The 18,695-nt window shown below is 38.7% G+C and overlaps 2 protein-coding genes across 3 annotated transcripts in view; both read left to right on the top strand.

Annotated features, from left to right (window-relative positions):
* Nucleotides 1-570: 570 nt before the first annotated feature.
* LOC105462530 (thyrotropin-releasing hormone-degrading ectoenzyme-like) lies at nucleotides 571-9,129 on the top strand. Of its 2 annotated transcripts, XM_011709184.1 has the most exons (15): nucleotides 571-876; nucleotides 1,285-1,501; nucleotides 2,079-2,420; nucleotides 2,595-2,750; nucleotides 2,905-3,213; nucleotides 3,444-3,630; nucleotides 4,042-4,482; nucleotides 5,201-5,405; nucleotides 5,761-6,014; nucleotides 7,250-7,440; nucleotides 7,528-7,692; nucleotides 7,867-8,031; nucleotides 8,198-8,270; nucleotides 8,418-8,522; nucleotides 8,829-9,129. In XM_011709184.1, exons 1-15 carry the CDS (start codon nucleotides 855-857, stop codon nucleotides 8,895-8,897), a joined length of 2,901 nt encoding a protein of 966 aa, XP_011707486.1. In that variant the 5' UTR covers nucleotides 571-854; the 3' UTR covers nucleotides 8,898-9,129. The 2 variants fall into 2 exon arrangements, with proteins under 2 accessions (XP_011707486.1, XP_011707487.1); XM_011709185.1 differs by lacking the exon at nucleotides 2,595-2,750.
* Nucleotides 9,130-11,184: 2,055 nt separating this feature from the next.
* The window catches only part of LOC105462529 (anosmin-1), a 17,366-nt gene continuing 9,855 nt past the window's right edge, over nucleotides 11,185-18,695 (top strand). The window contains exons 1-2 of the mRNA XM_011709183.1: nucleotides 11,185-11,590; nucleotides 15,060-15,187. Of these exons, the coding sequence (XP_011707485.1) occupies nucleotides 11,515-11,590; nucleotides 15,060-15,187 (204 nt within the window). The 5' untranslated portion in view covers nucleotides 11,185-11,514. The remainder of the gene's footprint in view (nucleotides 11,591-15,059; nucleotides 15,188-18,695) is intronic.

The raw sequence follows: 18,695 nt of genomic DNA, 5'->3' as shown, positions 1-18,695 counted from the left end.
GAGCGAGGATTCTCATGCAACTGACTCAAAAGTTAGACGCTAATGCCGACGGCCGTAGTCGCAGCACATTAAGCATACATTAGATACCCACGATCCACGTGTCTCTTGCGATTATTCAATCGGTTTACTGAACGAATAAACTGCCTGATATACGCAAAAATCATGGATAACTACAAATTAAATGGTTAAATAATTAGCCATTTAATTTAAAATTTAACAAAAAGTCATTTTATAAATTATGAAGAATCGCGATAATTTAAAGGTTACATTTCGCTCATATCATTTCAGAATTTCTATCATCAGTCTATGCAGTTAAAATAAAATAGCAAAGGACCTAAAATGTGTAGCTGATTAATTAACGTAATTGTTATATTTTTCAGGTATCTAATTAAACGTTCATTTACCTCTGCAGCATATTGCTTGTATTTTTTTGCAAATTATTTTCTGGTACCAGCCAATACCGTCTGCTTCGTCCGCGATGATTAATGGACGAAACGACCCTGAACTTCCCCTTCGACTATTTACCGGAAGCCTATAAATTATAAAGCGCGCGGCGCCGCTCGTATATTCTTGACGACGCGTTGCATAACGAGAGACACGCACTCGTCACGACGGTCCGCGAAAAAGTTTCCAGGCGAATGGCGATCGACGCTAAACGTCGGTGTAAAGTACAGACGAGGGAAATGGTGTACAAGTGTCTGCCGGTGTATTTTTGGCGGGCGTGTCTGGCCGAATCGCGAGGCCCTTGACGCGTTTTCTGCTTTTCGGACGCAGTAGCCGCTAAGTTAGTCGTGGTGATGTTCGTACGATCGCTAGATCCTGCGGGAGCGTAGCAACCCCTTCGCCGACGAGCTATGGAGGACAATCCAATGCAAGGTAAAGGCAGGAGAAATTCCGTGGAAAGAGGAACTTTGTTGAAAGACGTAATCTGTAGATGTGCATCTGTGTGACGTGCGACACGAGAAACGAACATTTAAGTGATTTAAGATATTTCAGTAGAGTTAATTAATCGGTTAAATAATCGGTTGACAATTTGTGCACGGTATTATTAAAAGAATCGCAGAATTTTTATTTTTATTTTCGCAAAAATAAAGCTAATACGGATAAATCAAAGGCGTATCACATTAATTCATTAATTCTAATCGAAGTTAGAGTAACAGATATATCATTTGAGATATGAAATTGAAAGCTGATCGCTATGATCTTTGATGTTACTCTTATTCTACCCTTACTTCATTGAACAAATATAAATGAAATTTTGTGAATAATGGAAATATGCTTCAGAAATTCCGGCTTACGTTAGGCATCGTGGATCGCACGTGAGAACGCGAGTCGCGGTGATGATACTCATCTGCGTCGGATTGATGATTATTTACTGGTTCGTCAGTTCGAGCATGGAAAATCGGCGGGATGGTAGACATAGGGGGTCGACCGGTGGGAAGTCTCGTAAAATGGCCCATTTGGAGAGGCTGTCCGATCAGGTTTTACCGTTAGAATACACGTAAGCACGACGATCAATATATCTTCGATGATCTTTTCGATCATTGATCACTGAAACGCCGCAAACGATTTAAAAAAAAATTTTTTTTTTATTCGATTTTATTGCGATCTTTGACTGCTTTCTTAAATTTTAGAAAATTTTTCTAATATTAAAACTAGCGTGGTAAAAAAAGGAAGCGCTATTTTAATACTTCAATATACATGACGTTTGAATTAATGTGTGTGTTTTCTCTTTTTATCTTATATTTAAAGTCGAGATAATTTATTATATTGACAAGTTTGTCACTGTGGTTAGTTAATGACTGACGTCGACTTCTCCGTCCACGCCACGTATCTATCATCGATGATTGACGTTACAGACTTAAGCTAAAATATTTGCAGCACTTAATCTCACTTGCCTCACTTGTCAGACTACGGCTAGAATTAATATTAGAAACTAGGCACTGCAGTGTAACAGCCAGAAATTAGAGCAAATAAAATAAAATTCGAAGCAAATAAAATAATACAAAAAAATGTCGACTTCTATCATTTCTTTCTTAATGTTATGTTACCAAGTTTTTTCTCTCTCCTCGCTACAGTTTGAAAATATTGCCCATATTAGAAGAAAAGAATTTCACGATGATCGGCGACGTGGAGATTCAGTTTTCTTCCAAATTACCGACTAAGCACATACGACTTCACGCTCGTAAGCTCCTCATACAAGACATTAGCGTGAGGGAATACCGCTCGCCGAACGCGCCGAAGTTAACGAACATGTACGTCGTAAAGGACGAGGAGGACTTCATCGACGTGTTCCTTCTGCATGTATTGATAGCGAAGGAGGTTTACATTTTGCATATAAAATATACGATCCCGTTGCACGAAAATCCGACGGGACTTTTCAGGAGCGCGCACGTCGACCGTGATACGAACGAAACCAGGTATTACTTGATTTGGTGATCAAAGATTTGGTGGCAAAAGTGTAATGTTCAATTTAATTTAATTATATATTGGCTTCGATGATAAATGTAATTAACGCAATTAACGTAATTAATGTAATTAACGTAACTCGCGTTGCACATCCACATGCTGCGAAAGCGAACGTCTCTTTCCAGATGGATAGCGGTGTCGAACTTCTCCCCGGATTACGCTCGGACGGCTTATCCGTGCTTCGACGAGCCGTGGATCAAAGCGCCGTTTCGCATCTCGATCGGTCGAAAGTCTGACATGCGATCGCACTCGAACTCAAAGCGCAATTTCACCGAGGAAATGTAAAAGAAAGCGATTGAATTGCAATTGTAACATACACATACGCATCGCTAATCGCATCCGCCTGACCGCCGCGATGTTCTTATAGTCGTGTATATAAAACGTTTTTTAATTAGAGAACAATCCGAGTTTAATCCAGATCTTCCTTTTCTTCAGACGCGGCATGCCGGGATACGTTTGGGACCATTACGAGAGAACTTTCCCGATGGCCACTTACGTGGTCGCCTTTATGGTCACTGATTTTTCGAGTTACGACGTCGCCGTCGCCGATCGACCGTCGCATACGATCTATTTCAGGAAAGAGATCGCGAACGATACGAGATACGTTGGCGACCTGACGTCGAAGGTTCTCCGTGTGATACAGAACCTTACTAGATTTTTTTACGAATTAGACAAACTGGACGTGATCGTGATTCCTAACTTAGCCTATGCCGCGATGGAAAACTGGGGCCTCATAACGCTCCGGTAAATTCGATAATTATTTTTCTGACAACAGTGCAACCTTTTTGTAGAAAGATATTACGTGCAACAAGTAGAATTATCTTCTTCAAGTATGATTTCGAGTTTTTTTCTCGACAATTTCTGATTACAATTCCTTTAGAACATTGTTTTCCTCAGTACAGCAAACTAATTAACAGACTTTTATATTTAGATTAGATTAGGATAACACTAATTAGTTATATTGGAATTTTTAGAGAAGACTTTATCTTTATAAGGAAAGATAATATTACTGACAATAGATCCAAAAGGGAATTGTCTATTATCGTGGCACACGAAATCGCCCATCAATGGTTCGGCAATTTGATAACGCCAAAATGGTGGGACGAAGTATGGCTGAAAGAAGGATTCTCCGAATTTTTCGGATTTCTAGCGTTAAATGCGGTAAAATCGATAAATAAAATTCTGAAATCGCGTTAGTTTGAAATTTACCAATAATCTTCACGTAACAATTTTGTCATTTAAACTTATATTAAGTCTTCGAGCAATATCTTAAATAGAAAATTATTTTTTTTAAGGAAAAATTGGATTTTATTAATATATTAATATTATAAATATTTAGTTTTACACAAAAACTATATAAAATTTTGCAAAGCTGTAGGAAATTAAAAAGAAAATCGATAGATGATATTTTCATTATAATAATTTTTTTAATAATTAATTGATAATTTTCTCCGACATCATGATTTTATCGTATTTTATTAATTTTATAAGAATATTAAATTTATCGTTACACAATCACACACGGTGTTGGATTTATCAGACGGGCCGTGATTAACTCGCTTAATCTTCCAGCTTGAGCCTGCATCTTGGGACGTGCAGGCCCATTTCCTGATCGAGTGTCACCGCGTGTTTGACACTGACGCCGGCGAAGCGGCACACCCGTTGCACATTGATCTCGGAAAACTGAACGGGCTCACCGGCATCTTCGATTCGACGTCAAGGGTAATTTCGTACATCAAGGGTAATTGCGTGACGCACATGATCTATCATTTTCTGGGCGAGCGGATCTTCTTCTCGTCTGTGCGCCACTACATGCGCATGTACCACTATCGCAACGCCGATCAGGAGGATCTCTGGAGCGCTTTTCAGGTGGAGATCGATGGAGCGAACGGGCTACCGGCTTCCTCGGGGCTCCGCATGAAGGACGTTATGCGAACTTGGACGTATCAGGCCGGCCTCCCTGTCCTGCACGTCCAACAGAACCGCGAAACCGGTGCGATCGAGCTTACGCAGGTGCGCCAATGTTTATCGCAGATCGATCTCCAGGCGCGTTTCTTCATCTTGTTCCGTCGACGACAAATTATTTATCGATGGAATGCATTTACGACGATATTAATCATCGTTATTCTGTTAACGAGAGGAAAAAAAGGAAGGTTTTTTATGTGGTTTTACTTTACGAATAAATTATTCAGAATGCCTCGATTTCTTTCGCATCCTTCGATTAATCTGGAATCAATTTTTTTTAAGCATAAATTTGATGAGTTCCATATTTAACCGTGGCATTTCAATTTTTCCAATTAATGAAGCTTGTATTAAAAAAAAAAATGTGTCAATACAAATATTATTTTACAACAAATGAGGTATACATGTATATTAAAAAATTAATTTTTTTAGTTAGAAAATTATTATGAATATAATTGCTAAACACATCGATAATTTTGACTGCTGTGACTGTGTAATTGACAATTTCTTTCAATTCCAATGTCTTCTTACATACTTTGTATGTTTATTCGTGTTGTAAAATTATAATTTTTTCGTATAAAAATTGATGAGAGGGAGTATGTAAAACATTAGATATCCTCTATAAATAAATCGCAATTTATAATCTCCGTTAATGCCATAATAAAGCCATTATGAGGTAAATTAAATAAAGGAGTAAGATATAATTATGAAATGTCTATGGCGCAGGTCGATAAAAATTGCGTCGATTATGCGATGTTTGTGTTTTCAGGACCGATTTTATCATTATGGCCTAAATAGTACGAGCGAAGAGTTATGGCACATCCCGTTGACGTGGACAACCGAAAATGAACAGCAATTTAGTAATACCCTGCCGAAGGCATGGATGGTCAAGAAACGCATGAAAATTAACGACATTGCTTTGAGCCGGGCGACTTCCAACAACCAGTGGATTCTGTTCAATATCAATCAAACGGGTAATATCACTGACGTAACGTACGCCGATCAATTAAAGAGATAATTTACCAAGTAATATTTTTACCGACAATAACTATAGTGTCGAACAATTTGAGAACAAACCCGAGCCACTTCATAAATTCATAAAGAATTTGCTTCACATATACGGTGTCCAAAAGTCGCAATATTGCTATCACACATTGCCGATATTAGAAGCTATCAAGAATAGCTTGTTGTTTATTATAATGTCGAGCGAAAGATTAATAATGTATTAACTAGAGTATTTTTTTTTTTCGAATATCGTCGCCGCTTATCCACAAGACTATTTATACTAAACTTAACGGTTTATCTCTATAATCGTCCTGTTATTTGCAGCGTTGTATCGTGTCAACTATGATGCGGAGAACTGGAAATTGTTGACAGAGTCTTTCCGAGCTTTGCCGGAAATAACTAAAACGCAGGTGCTGACCGACTCGGTGGCGATGGCTAACGCCGGACTGCTTGATAAGAGAATCATGTGGAATATTCTTGAGAAAATGGAAATGGAAAGTGAGGAGATATTATGGACACCCGTGTTGAGTTTATTGACCAACATCCAGGATCAACTTTGGAACTCGAGCTTGTTCGAGGTAAAAATAATATTAATAGTCGAGGCTATGCGTTTACACACAATATTCAAACGATATGAAGTATAATTTTTCTAATTATAATCAACCATTTTTACGATTCGTTAGACGATCATAAAACGGCGAATTCTTTAAATTTCTCTCTACGTTCTCTAGTTGCAATTCCGTTAACCTCACTCGTCCTTGTGGCCCAAGTAGATTTGCGCGAGATTGCAAAGGCGAGCACATTTTCTTTTATTATTAATTTATACGGCCGCGGCGCGATAAAATATGCGAGATATAATCGACGTCGCGTCGCGCGATCTAAATCGTCCGCTACGCAGTTCTGGCTTATGTCGTTATTACGCGCAGTTAAGGCTTAAGTATGGCATTATAAAGCATATGATTATCCCTGGGACAGATATATAAGTGATCATCGGCCCATCGGCCGTCGTTACGATTCGACGTTCTCAATTAGGTCGGAGGACTCAATCATTATTTGCACCGAAATACGAGGCACGTAACATTTAATTAAGCACTCGCGCCGACCAGTGTTGCCGTAACAGTTCCCTTTTCACAGAAGCCATTATTGCAAAAATATACGAGAGAGAGGAGAGGCCTCCACCGCGAGTCCCGAGAGAGGCGGGCCTCAGCCGCGGTTTCTTCAGGCGTTCCACGTCCGTAAACCTAACGTGCCAAATTAAATAAATATGTTGGCGGCGTATCTCTGCGTTTTAATCCACCCGGTTTATTGCTCGTAAATTCTGGATAAATGGAATTACTTACTCTTACTTCTTGTGCGAATCAACCGCAGATCTTTATAATGTTGCGATAAATATCGCTGCCTTAGTTACTTTACCTTCCTCGTCGCAATTTCACGAAAAACACTTTGATGTTTTTAAAGACGAAATGGAATCCTCTGAAACTGGGAGAGTGATATACGGTATTATCTCGATACGGTAGCGGCAGGCAGTTTTTCTTTCTCAAGAGATGCGAGGTTTAAAGACAATTTAAAAAAAAAAAGAAGAACAGTTGTAGTTCCTAAACTATATCCGAAAAGATCACTTTAGTTTACATTTTTCTATAATATTACCTGTGGATTGTCATAGCTTTTTTTTGCATTTATAGATTCCTAATAGCGTGTATTGAACGGGAAGTAGGCTATAAATAATTTTACATTTAGATCTTAAGACTGATACCGCTAATTTTTCTCCATTCTTTTATCTAAACGAAAAATCAATGCAACCGACTTCTTCCAGTTCGTCATATGCAAGTTTATAGATAAGGTGTACAGCAAGATAGCACCGACGGTGATTCATAAGGATCCCTCGCTGTGGACAGACTTTGAAATTAACTTAATGAAAGCGGCATGTTCGGTGAACTATCAAGCGTGCTTGACGACGGTCCTCGACTACGTTCGAGAAATGCTTCGAAACGAGTCGTCGGTCTCGTACGTATCCAGCGATAGCCGTTCATCCTTTAAAACATTGTGCTTAAAACTGCTGCTGTGATAAAAGAAAAAAATATGTTAAACTAGTTTACCACAAGGATTTCGTAACTGGGCGTACTGCACAGTCATGAGAGTCGCTACGGAGAAACAATGGCTGGCACTCCTGGAAAGATACAACGAATCAGGGGTACATGATAAGGAAAGCCTCGCCTTCGCATTGGGATGTCATGCTGACGCGAGTCTGCTGGAAAGGTGAGATACGTTCCGGCATCGTCATGAAATAAACTTGCATATCAATTCTTAGTAGACACGTGCAGCATTAAATGTCAATTTCAATATTATTTTGAGAATTATAATTATTTAACTATATATATATATATATATATCACAATTTCTTTATTGCATGTTATAAATAATTGCTTCCAGATATCTGTATATAATATATTCACAACAGAATATAGAGTCTAAATACGTAAACACAGCTCTGGAGTCCATTGCGTTGAATCCATATGGATATCACGTTGCAATACAGTTCATAACTCAACATTGGAATAAGTTTAACGCAAACGCAACAGACGGAAGTAATAATTAGTAAGTTAAATGAAATTGACAATTGACAATAAGACGATTGTTCAATTTTCAATTGTTGAAGAAATAATTATTAAAAAATTAAATGAATATTGATTATCTTTTGTATGATCTGTCCGACTACTATTGTCTGACACTCGCTACGACATTTTCATTGCTGTACTTCCAGCGCAAATGTTACCTTGACCGATGTATTGGATGCCTTCTCAAGACGCATTCATCAAGAAGAGGATGTGGAATGGGTAAGAAAATTGCGCGAGTAGTGAAACTTAATAAGAATCGAAAAGTGAACGATAACTTCCTCTGAATATCTATATATATATATTTTGTTCTGATGTTAAAAGTGTCGAATCATTATATAACGGTCGCCTTCTTTTTTTTCTCTTCAGCTACTACAACTGAAAGGCAAGAGTGAGAAGTACGACGCCGTGATCGGGATGGTTATTAATAGAGTCCAGACCAATGTCGCACGGTATAAAAAGGAGAAAAATGAGGTGACTGTCGAGTCTCAAAAAGTGAAACGGGCTTTGCACAGAGAAAACGTTTCACTATGGAATCATTCGGTTCTCGCATTTAAAATCTGCACGTTTTTGTATACTGTTTTCTTAATTGATAATTAACTTAATCTAATGTGTATTATAGTTAATATCAATTTTATTTAAATGACAAACAAAGAGAAAAGGAATATGAGATAAAATTCGATCCATTCATTATGCGGCCTTTAATGTTGTCAGTTAAAAAAGAATACGTAATATATTTGTAAACTGTTAAGATTTAATTTTCCAATCCTTTTTCTACAGATATTGAAGATACTAGAAGAAATTTCTGTGAGATATACCGAGACAAAAAATTGCCAAAAACAAAATTAATGGAAATATGTGCATTGAAAGATTCATTTAAATCAGCACACCTATATGCGATTACTCAACATAAATAAAATAATTACAAATAATTATAGTACAATCAGCTTCTACAGACTGTGATGACGTTGCAATCAAAAACTAACTTCTTACTTTACTAACTTCTATCAGTTTTTGTTTATTAATAAAGATACAATAATTTAACGAAAAAATATACATTTTTTATAGGATCAGATAAAGAAAATTTCTAAAGAATGATGTGCTATTATTTTCTCCCTCCCTCTCCCTCCTCAACTCCAAGCAGCAAATAAATAAATAGATTAAAAAACAAAGCATTATATATTATAATAATATTAATAATGCATCAGATATTCCGAAATTAGAGGTAATCCAATTAAGAAAATAACATTTCTCGTTTCTACCTTTTTTTTTTCATTTGAAATTATCTCTTGAATTATCGAGCTAAGATTGAAGATAAGCTTTCAATATAGCATAAAAGCAGTCATCGATACTAACATAAGACGCGGATGCTGCGATGACATCGGAGTATGTATTGTCGGCACATCCCTCGGGGGATACGAGGGAGCTCGAGAGAAGTTCTTGCCGCGAAAAGTGACGGCGGTACCCCGGTCCTAACCGGACAGTAACGAGTCGGGCTTTCGTGTGGTCGGAGAATGCTGCTAAGTAAGGGATTGATTCACGGGCGGTTATAATACCGCCAAACCGAAGAGCCCTAATAGATTCAGGTCAATGCCACTACCGTTCTTCGAAGTCGTTTATTATGTGGGAAGAGCGGGCCCCGTTCTCATGCCACACAGGTCGCCGGTAACTTGTATGCGCAGCGCGGACTCCATGTCGAGAGAGGATTCGTTGCACCACCGAGAACCCAAAGTCAAGATAGAAAGATCCTTTAAGAGGACCTTTTCCTTTGCGCGATACCTTCTTTTATTTTGCATATGTCTCGATGCAGTTTATTGAAATAAAGTGTGCTCTATTAATTATTTCTTCATATATACATATTTATATGTATATTATATGTAATATAAATATTATATATATATATATATATATATATATAATTAATTACATTATATAAGAAAAATATGTACACTAAAAATTAAATAAAAAATCATTAAACGTGATCAGATTAATATGATTAATTTAAATTATCTATTAATTTATTTTTATAGTTACAAATTTTCATGTTTTTTTGTTATTACAGTAAGTTTAATTTTTTTAAATAAATAAAAATTATTTGTAATTTTATTGTCCAATTTCCTTTTGGAAATACTAATAGCTCATTCTCTTTGTCAATCAAAATTAGAAGTTTGCCAAGGGAAGTTGATTGGTATAACTTTCTCACGCCTAAATAGTTACCCTTTGGAAAAAGAATCTCACGCTAAGTTGTTTTGACCGGCATAGTTACACGAGCGGTGTTCAACTTCATTTTTGAAGAATGTTTCTAGTATAGGTCACGTAAGATGTAAACAGCGATCGAGTTATGGATTAATGTGAATATACGGCCCATTCATATATATACAAACAATACGAAACATCGATACCATTTTTGCACGTATAAAATATAAAATAGAAATAAAATTAATGTATATACTTAATATTTAATACACATTAAAATTCGTATATAGATACTTGCGATAGTAAGAGCCGTGTGCTAAAAAAATAACTCAATTCCTTCGAATATATTTTTTAAAACTTTCAGTATAAACCTGGTACAAAAAATTATTTACACTATTAAAATAAATAATATAAATAAAAACTTATATATATATAAATATATTAAAAAAAAAAATGTTTAAGATAAAAGAGCATAGAATTCTTTTTCCACAATTAACATATGTAAAGTTATAAGAAACGAGCACGGTTGGGAGATTAAAGAAGGAACCCTCTTCCCTCGAAAAAGGGGGTCAAAGAGCGCTACCGTGTCTCCGAATGCGACAGGGCCGCGCAAAAGAAAGAAAGAAAGAAAGAAAGAAAGGAATAGGAAGGAAGTTATCGTCGCGTCGGTTCAGCGAACGCGTTCCCTGCACGTGTGCTCCTTGCTTCGAGCGCGAGCCAGGACCCTTCCTGAAGTTAATGATTCGGTCATTGCGATGGGTGGCGGTGGCGGTGGAGAGTGGTGGAAACGAAGTGGTGTGGGCCCCGGCGTGTAGAGTAGGAGAAGAGTGCGCCAGGAGGGCGAGAGCAGGAGAGAAGGAGGATCGGACTGCACAGGAAAGTAAGCCTGATCCCAGTTCGAACGCTTCGGTTCGGTCTTACGGATTTAGTCTTGTTCACCGGCGGATTGTTACCGTGGCTGGTCGCGGCAGGATACATCGGGAGATATAAATACACCCCCGAGAGGGCGAGGAATCGTATACGGCACCGCGTAGCTGTTATCGCGTTAGCGAGAGCGAGCGGGCTGGCGCCATGCACCACCGTTCGCGTCTCCTCTAATAAGGGCGAGCGTCATTACGCGGTGCGTACCGAAAAGCGCGCTCTGAGCATCCCTTCCGGTCTTCCGAGGAGGTGATCATCCTCGATTGTTCATTCGAGGGGAGGAGATCCGCGAGATAGGAAAATCACGAGTCGAGAGCTAGGCTGCTCCCGGAAGACCATCGGCAATTCGATGCCGCACGCCGGTAATCCGACGTCCGCTACAGCCGCGAGGATAAGGCGGAGGCAGCTACCGACCACCCTCAAAAGTACGTATGGGGGACATGGGGGTGTAAAATGAAGACTATGTGTGATGTATATTTACAGTAACGTTTTACCACTCAATGAAGGCTAGAAATAGAAATGTCAATCAATTTGTATACTCTATTATTAATTTGATTTATATATCTTGCTATAACTTCATTTTAAAAAACTACATCCAATCAAGTGCATTAAGCATTAAGACTATCATCGACCTATTTGGAGTTAATTTTTTAAACAATTTTTTAAAATATTTTATTTTAATTTTCTTAATTGTAACGTTAAAGAACTTACAAGGAGAGTTACCCAGGTGTCCGCCTCCGATTTCGATGAGCTTTTGATATGTTATTCTCTAGACAAAACCAAAAATTAAGCTACCGCAAATTCGTGCCCGATCGCACTTTTAAGGGGTGAAACACCCCTTAGAAAAAAATCGGTTTTTTCATTTCAATGCGAATATCGTCGAAACTAGGAGAGATAGAAAAAAATGTTCCGAATAAAAGTTGAATGGCTTTAAGAGTACTTTATAATTATAATTTAAAATAATTTTTTATTGTTGATGGTGGGAGTAAACAAAAAAATTAACAATAAAAAAATTATTTTAAATTATAATTATAAAGTACTCTTAAAGCCATTCAACTTTTATTCGGAACATTTTTTTCTATCTCTCCTAGTTTCGACGATATTCGCATTGAAATAAAAAAACCGATTTTTTTCTAAGGGGTGTTTCACCCCTTAAAAGTGCGATCGGGCACGAATTTGCGGTAGCTTAATTCTTGGTTTTGTCTGGAGAATAACATATCAAAAGCTCATCAAAATTGGAGGGGTCACCTGGGTAACTCTCCTTGTTAGCCATATAGTTTCCAAGTTACAAGCCATTGAAAAAAAAAAAACAAATAAAAGCCACATACAAATTTTTGTTCCAAGATATAAAGGAAGAATTTAAAAAATAAAAATGTACCATGATGTGAGACATATAAGACATTTCGCGTATTCGCAAAAAGTTAAAGTGGATTGACAAGAACCACTTGCAGACGCTGGTCTTGAAGAAGTACCGTTTTAATTCAAAGATTCTCGATAATATATAGCTTTGAGAAGTATTCCATTTATTGCAAAAAAATTGAAAGGTAACGATTAAAAAGTTAAATTGCGGATTAAACTTGTCATAAAATGTTTTTATTTTTTTTTATTGTAAAATTATTAATTTAACCTGCGATCTAACTTTTCTAACTAAAAAAAATTTATTTAGAATATCATGTAGTAATAAATATAGAACATACGTTGTATAATAATTTAATAAAATCGTATTTTTAAAAATCTTAAAGAATATTAATCGTATTCATAAAAATCTTAAAAACCGTAAACTTTTATCAAAATGCACATTTTTTTGTAGGTAAATATACATAGATTCTTATACTGTTTCTTCTAATTATAAATAATAAAAACATATGTCCAGTAATTAAAAACATATATTTCTTTCAATAATAATAATAATTTTGTATATAACGTTTAACTTTATTATTAATTCATTTACTACGCTAATGCGCAATATTTGCAAAAAGCAATAAGACTAAGTACTCCTTTCCCTTCCCCGGAAATCAAATGATATATGTATTCTGAAATGCATGACGCACTTTCTCGCGAAAAGCATTGAGATAAGCATAATGAGTAAGGAGAACGTTAAGGAAAATTCCCGATTGAATTATTGCTAAAAAGTAAATCCAGTATTAAGGATTGAGTATGCGAGTTATAGGTTTTTGCTCTAATCATTCTTCTCGGATTAAAAAAATTTTTTAATAAAATTAATAATAATCCTTTCCTCGTTGACCAAAAAATTAGCGTTGAATCAATCTTAGCTTTTGTTTGTTGAGTTTTAGCTTTTGCAGATAATATTACAATAATAAATTTTTCTCTTATCAAGTCAAGGCAATCTAATGAGAATTAATTATGATAAGTTGGGACTGTTAGGAGTATCGTTCATGCTGGAGTTAAGCGTAAGCGCTTCGAGAGATCCGCGTTAATTAACGGGCCAGGATCAGGCCATTAAACGCGCGAATTGACAGCAGGCAAAAAATTAAGAAGTCGTTATGTTTCCGTTCGATTGTCGCTGGTAACCGGGGGCGACCCTTTCCTTTCTCCGCTCGTTTTCTTTTATAATCGGGAGGACGAGCACGTCCTTCTCGTTGAGAGCCGGGCATTGAAGTCACCGATAGACGCGGTTCTTTTTGACGATCGATGACGTAACATGTCGAGTCCGACGTATGTATTAAGATCACGGTGTTAATTATTTATCGACAAATTTGGAAAAAAAACCTCTTAAAATAAGAGATAACAAATTACGAATTATGTTATAAGTATAGAGTAGGAATTGAAACTCATTTAAATATGAAAGATGAAATATTAATCCTCTTCTCATTAATCTCTCCATTATAATAGTATTATAATAATAATTAATGGAGCAATAATAAAGTAATTAATATAACTATTCTTAATATTAATTTAAATAACAAAACTATTACTATGATAATAATAAATTAAATAATTATTTAATATTCTTCTCATCTCTTTTCATGGATTTTTCTTATGTCCGTTCAGTGATATTCATGCAAGAGTCTCGAGACTCACAGTCTTTATTCCTTATCCGCTTTTCCGCTTATCCGCACAGACATGACCGATGCCCGATGCATCTTTCACTTTATTCCCCGTTGGCTCTCGCGTGATCTCCGTCGTGTCATTCCGGTCTCCGCATTTACGCGTACGGCGAAAAAGCAGATCGCGATCGCCTGCTGCCTTCTTGTCGACAAGCTCCAATCGGAATTCCGAAGAGGCGCGTGCAAGTAGCGTATGTCCCGCAATCGTAAGCGATTGAGCGAGCGAGCGAGCGAACGAGTACTTACTTTGCGACCGCATGAATCGTACTTTGGCTAAAATGAAGAAACAATCTCTTCGGGAGCGGGCGGTCGCGCGGTCGGCTCGTTCGCCCGGTGCGCCGCAAGTAAAAAAAAAGGACGAATTCCTAAGACGGACTAAATGGCGCTCGGGGCTATACCCAGCGGGTTGTATACTAACGGCATACATACGTATCGCGCTTCCTCGGAATTACCGTCGTGGGAGGTAATCGCCGATAGCGAGAGGCGAGATGTGCGAACGGCACGGGGGAAAGTGCAAAGGGCCGTTAAGTATCCAATTATTTGAGATTTGTTTGGTGTCTTACTATTTAATGGAAAAAAAGTTGTATGTCTCGTGCGAAAGTTAAACGTATATTATTATTGCATAACGAATTTCAACGGGAGCGTTTTTGTATAGACTTTTTATCCGGCTTAAAGATCACTACTTGGACGCGAGCCACCCGGAATGTATATTGATTATAACAAAGTCACACGTTTGCGTATTACAAATAAAGGAAAAAAAAAGAATAAGCCCGATAAAATTTCGCCCGCTGGGTGCGGAAGAGTTAATAAGACGATGTCTGCGTAGAATGGTGGCCGTGGTGGTGGTTGCTGCTACCAGGGTGTTTGGCATCGTGGACGCGACACGTCGAGGAGTACGACTCCATTAGAGTGGCCAGGTGCGACGCCCGATGCGGGGAGAATCATCCTGACGAGGTACGTAGGATGAGGACGCGTTGTACAAGCGAGATTATCTTACAAGTACTTGTATCACCGTCAATATTATTATATCAATGGTATGGTAATACTTGTTTCAACTAACACTGCGTTATATAATCCTATATATTATATTTATAAAATCTTTCTATATTATGTTATTGTAGATTTTTAATATAAAAAACTTAATAATTTTATTAACACATACAAAGTTCTTTTTTCCCCGATTACATCGAACGTTTCGTGTTCGCGCGCGTCAAAGACGCATTGGAAAAGCATTATTCGATTAAAAAACATTTGGAGAACGTAGTAGAAATTAATATTTCAGTTTGGAAGGATTAATGACAGGGTAGAATATTAGCATCGCACAAACACAATCATTATTCCTGAACAAGTCCCGATCGTTGTTGTTTGGCGCTTATGGCATCGACCCGCGCATCGCAATCAGGCGGAATAATCGCTTCGATTAATCAACGCGCTACATTGTACGCGCCGCTGTCCGAGTGGAGATCGATTTTAATTTCGATGGCCGATTCGACACTCGATAGCGCGTCGCTAAATAAACTGGTTCCCGCAACGCTTTGTCGCCTTCTTAAGAATCGCATCGATCGCGGCCGTCGTCGTCGATGATTCATCCGGGGCTTGTCCCAGGTTTTGCGGGTTCTCTCGCTCGCGTGTAATTAGTTATGCGAGTCCGAGCGTCCCTGAGTCCGCGCCCACTTGAATCTCATCGTCACGCTCGACGATTTATGAGGCACGCCGTGCCACCGGCCGTGGGACTTGACTTGGCACGATGCTAATTCGGCAGTCAACAACGGCGGATCGATAACATTGTATTTGGGTCATCTGCCCGAAGAAATACTTACCGTATCCTAAAACAAACGAGACGAGTTCCCCCCTCCCCTCCTCTCCCCGACGAGTTCTTTCACTAGTGGAAAATACGATTTCATTGATCGCGATCGTCCGTTGCGGCTTTCTTCCCGGATTACATTAGGGGTTTTTGGAAAAATTAATGTTAAAGTTATCTCGATTTATGAAGAGCACGCGGAGGAAAAGGTGTCTTGATCACGTTATCGGACTTAAACTGTACCCCCCCCCCTCCCTCCCTCCTCGATATCTGCAACAACACTCTGCGACTTTAAAACTGCGTATATGTGTTCACGTATCGGAAATGAAAATAACGTAAATTCACGATGTAGGTATAACGGGAGGGGTTAAAACCTTTTAATTGGCCAAATGCGATAACGCCACGAGTCGAGCTAGTACAAGAGTCGACAACATCCATTGACTTTTACCATGTAACTTCCCCAACGGAGCTCCGGCCGCGACGAACGGGGCGCTTTATTGCTGATTATATTTTTCACCGGCGTGTATACACACGTCATTACAAGCAAACGGCCTCGAAATGATTACGGAGAGTCGTTGACGGGGTGGAGGCGGGTTGCGAGAGAGGGCGAGGTGGGACGGTGGTGGACGAGGAGAGAGGAATGACGTAGAGATAGCCCCCGAGCTCTGACTGGCGGCCAGCAATAAAGTTCCGAAGTAATGGCCTATAAAAGAGTTTTGCGCCGCGCGCAACTCACTAAGTCCGGATGCGCGCGCGCATCTATGGCGCACTAGAAACGTATCTTCCGACATTATCGAAAACAGGTTCTTATCCCGAAGCACCGACGATCAATCTTCCCGATGGCACACGGCTGCATTCGCGCCGCCGCCGCCGCGCCGCAAGAGAGGAGCGCGGCGCGTCACTTCACTCCTCGCGGGAGCTCCTCGTCGGCGCAAGCCGCGTGCGAAGTAACGACGAGGCTTCCCGTTTCCGGCATCGATAGCGCGCGAAGGCGGCGAAATTAATTCCTATTGATGCCGCGGATGAATGTATGCCTGGCGCTAACAAACATCAAGTAGAAATAACAAAATGTGATAACGGAAGGATAACGTGTGTGCGAGAGCCATGGTAAATTCATAAGTCGTAAGATATATTGTACGTGTGTGACTTCACGTGGAAAGTAACACTTACGAATTATGGATTTACTTTATCCTTGCACATTCGTGCCTTCAGTTTATTCAAACCTAATTTATCTTAATGCATGATTATTGATAAGATTAATATATTATATTTTAATGATTTCAATTATTCGGCGAAAGTAAAGCACAATTAATATTCAAAATGTGTTCAAAAACTGCGCGTATATAATTCTAATTTTTTTTAAATTATTTTTAGAATAAAGTCAGAAATCTCTCTTTCTTCTATTTTATTAATTCTATTCTATTAAATTAAGATTAGCGCTCTTAATTTAATTTAGTTCCTGATTTGTGTTAAACTTTCAATTTTGCTTCCGCGAAGGCTCATTCGTTAATAGTTCGCGTGTCGATTAGTGCGTGAAGCGCGAAGTATTCAACGAAGTATTCACAAAGCATCATTCCCGTCGGGATATATTTTGCGCACGTTCCACCGGAATTTATTGCGCTGTATTTTTATCGTCGCATAACCCATAATCTTCCGCATTCTTTTAATAGCGTTTACTGTTGCCATAATTAACTAACGTAATCGCGACTGTCTAAACTTCGCTAACAATGTTTCCTCGTCAAATGTGAGTTCATGATGGCGGTGTCAGTCACACGCCGTCGTCTCATCGAATGCTAATTATTTATTGTTTAACAGTAAAAATACGGAAGAATTATACAAAAGAGATAAATAATTGCTATTTAATTATTAACTTTGTGTAATTAACTTTGTCAATACTGTCGTCAAAGTGGAATCCGCTAGTAACTTTGTGTGCTCCTGTTTATATAAAAAAACATAGAAGAGATTGGAAGGGGAAGATAAAAACGTAATTGTTTACTGTGATTACAATTAACTTCATTAGCATAACTACCTTGTGAAATTTTATTTTGAAAGTAACGTTTAATGAGCAGACCATGAATTCTTCGGTATCAAAGCGGCGCGGGCGCGGCGGCGTCTTTTATAGAGTGTTGATGGAAAAAAGATAAACCACCGGCGCTATAACAATCGACTTCGTTAGCGCGATCGTTATATTGCGCGGGGGACTCTACCGGAAACTCTGCACTGTTCGGGCCGATCAAATGCAACTTCTACGCGCGACGTCGCGGCGCGCCGCCACGTCGTGCCGGTTTCGATTGTTAATTATCGGTGTCGTTTGCGGGGAGGAGAAAGAATAAGTGCGAAGAAACGAAGAGAAAGAGGAGGACGAAGGGGCGGAAGGGAAACGATGCTCTGCTGAATCGCCAATGGGCAATATAATTTTCTTAACGACGCGGCGATCGGCGGCCCCGGCCAATTCTCGCGATGAACTTCGATGGAGAAGGCCGCCTCGACTATACCGATCTTAATGAATACTTCAAACTGCGATCTTCGCGAAGTCTTTAATTGGGGTAGTCCACCGATGCAAGAAAAAGATCGGGAGGCAGAGAGAGAGAGAGAGAGAGAGAGAGAGAGAGAGAGAGAGAGAGAGAGAGAGAGAGAGAGAGAGAGAGAGAGAGAGAGAGA

This window comes from Wasmannia auropunctata, unplaced genomic scaffold, assembly GCF_000956235.1.
Source record: "Wasmannia auropunctata unplaced genomic scaffold, wasmannia.A_1.0 LD336097.1, whole genome shotgun sequence".
NCBI lineage: Eukaryota > Metazoa > Arthropoda > Insecta > Hymenoptera > Formicidae > Wasmannia > Wasmannia auropunctata.
The sequence above is the reverse complement of the archived record's forward strand: the minus strand, read 5'-3'. Positions and strand labels throughout refer to the sequence as shown.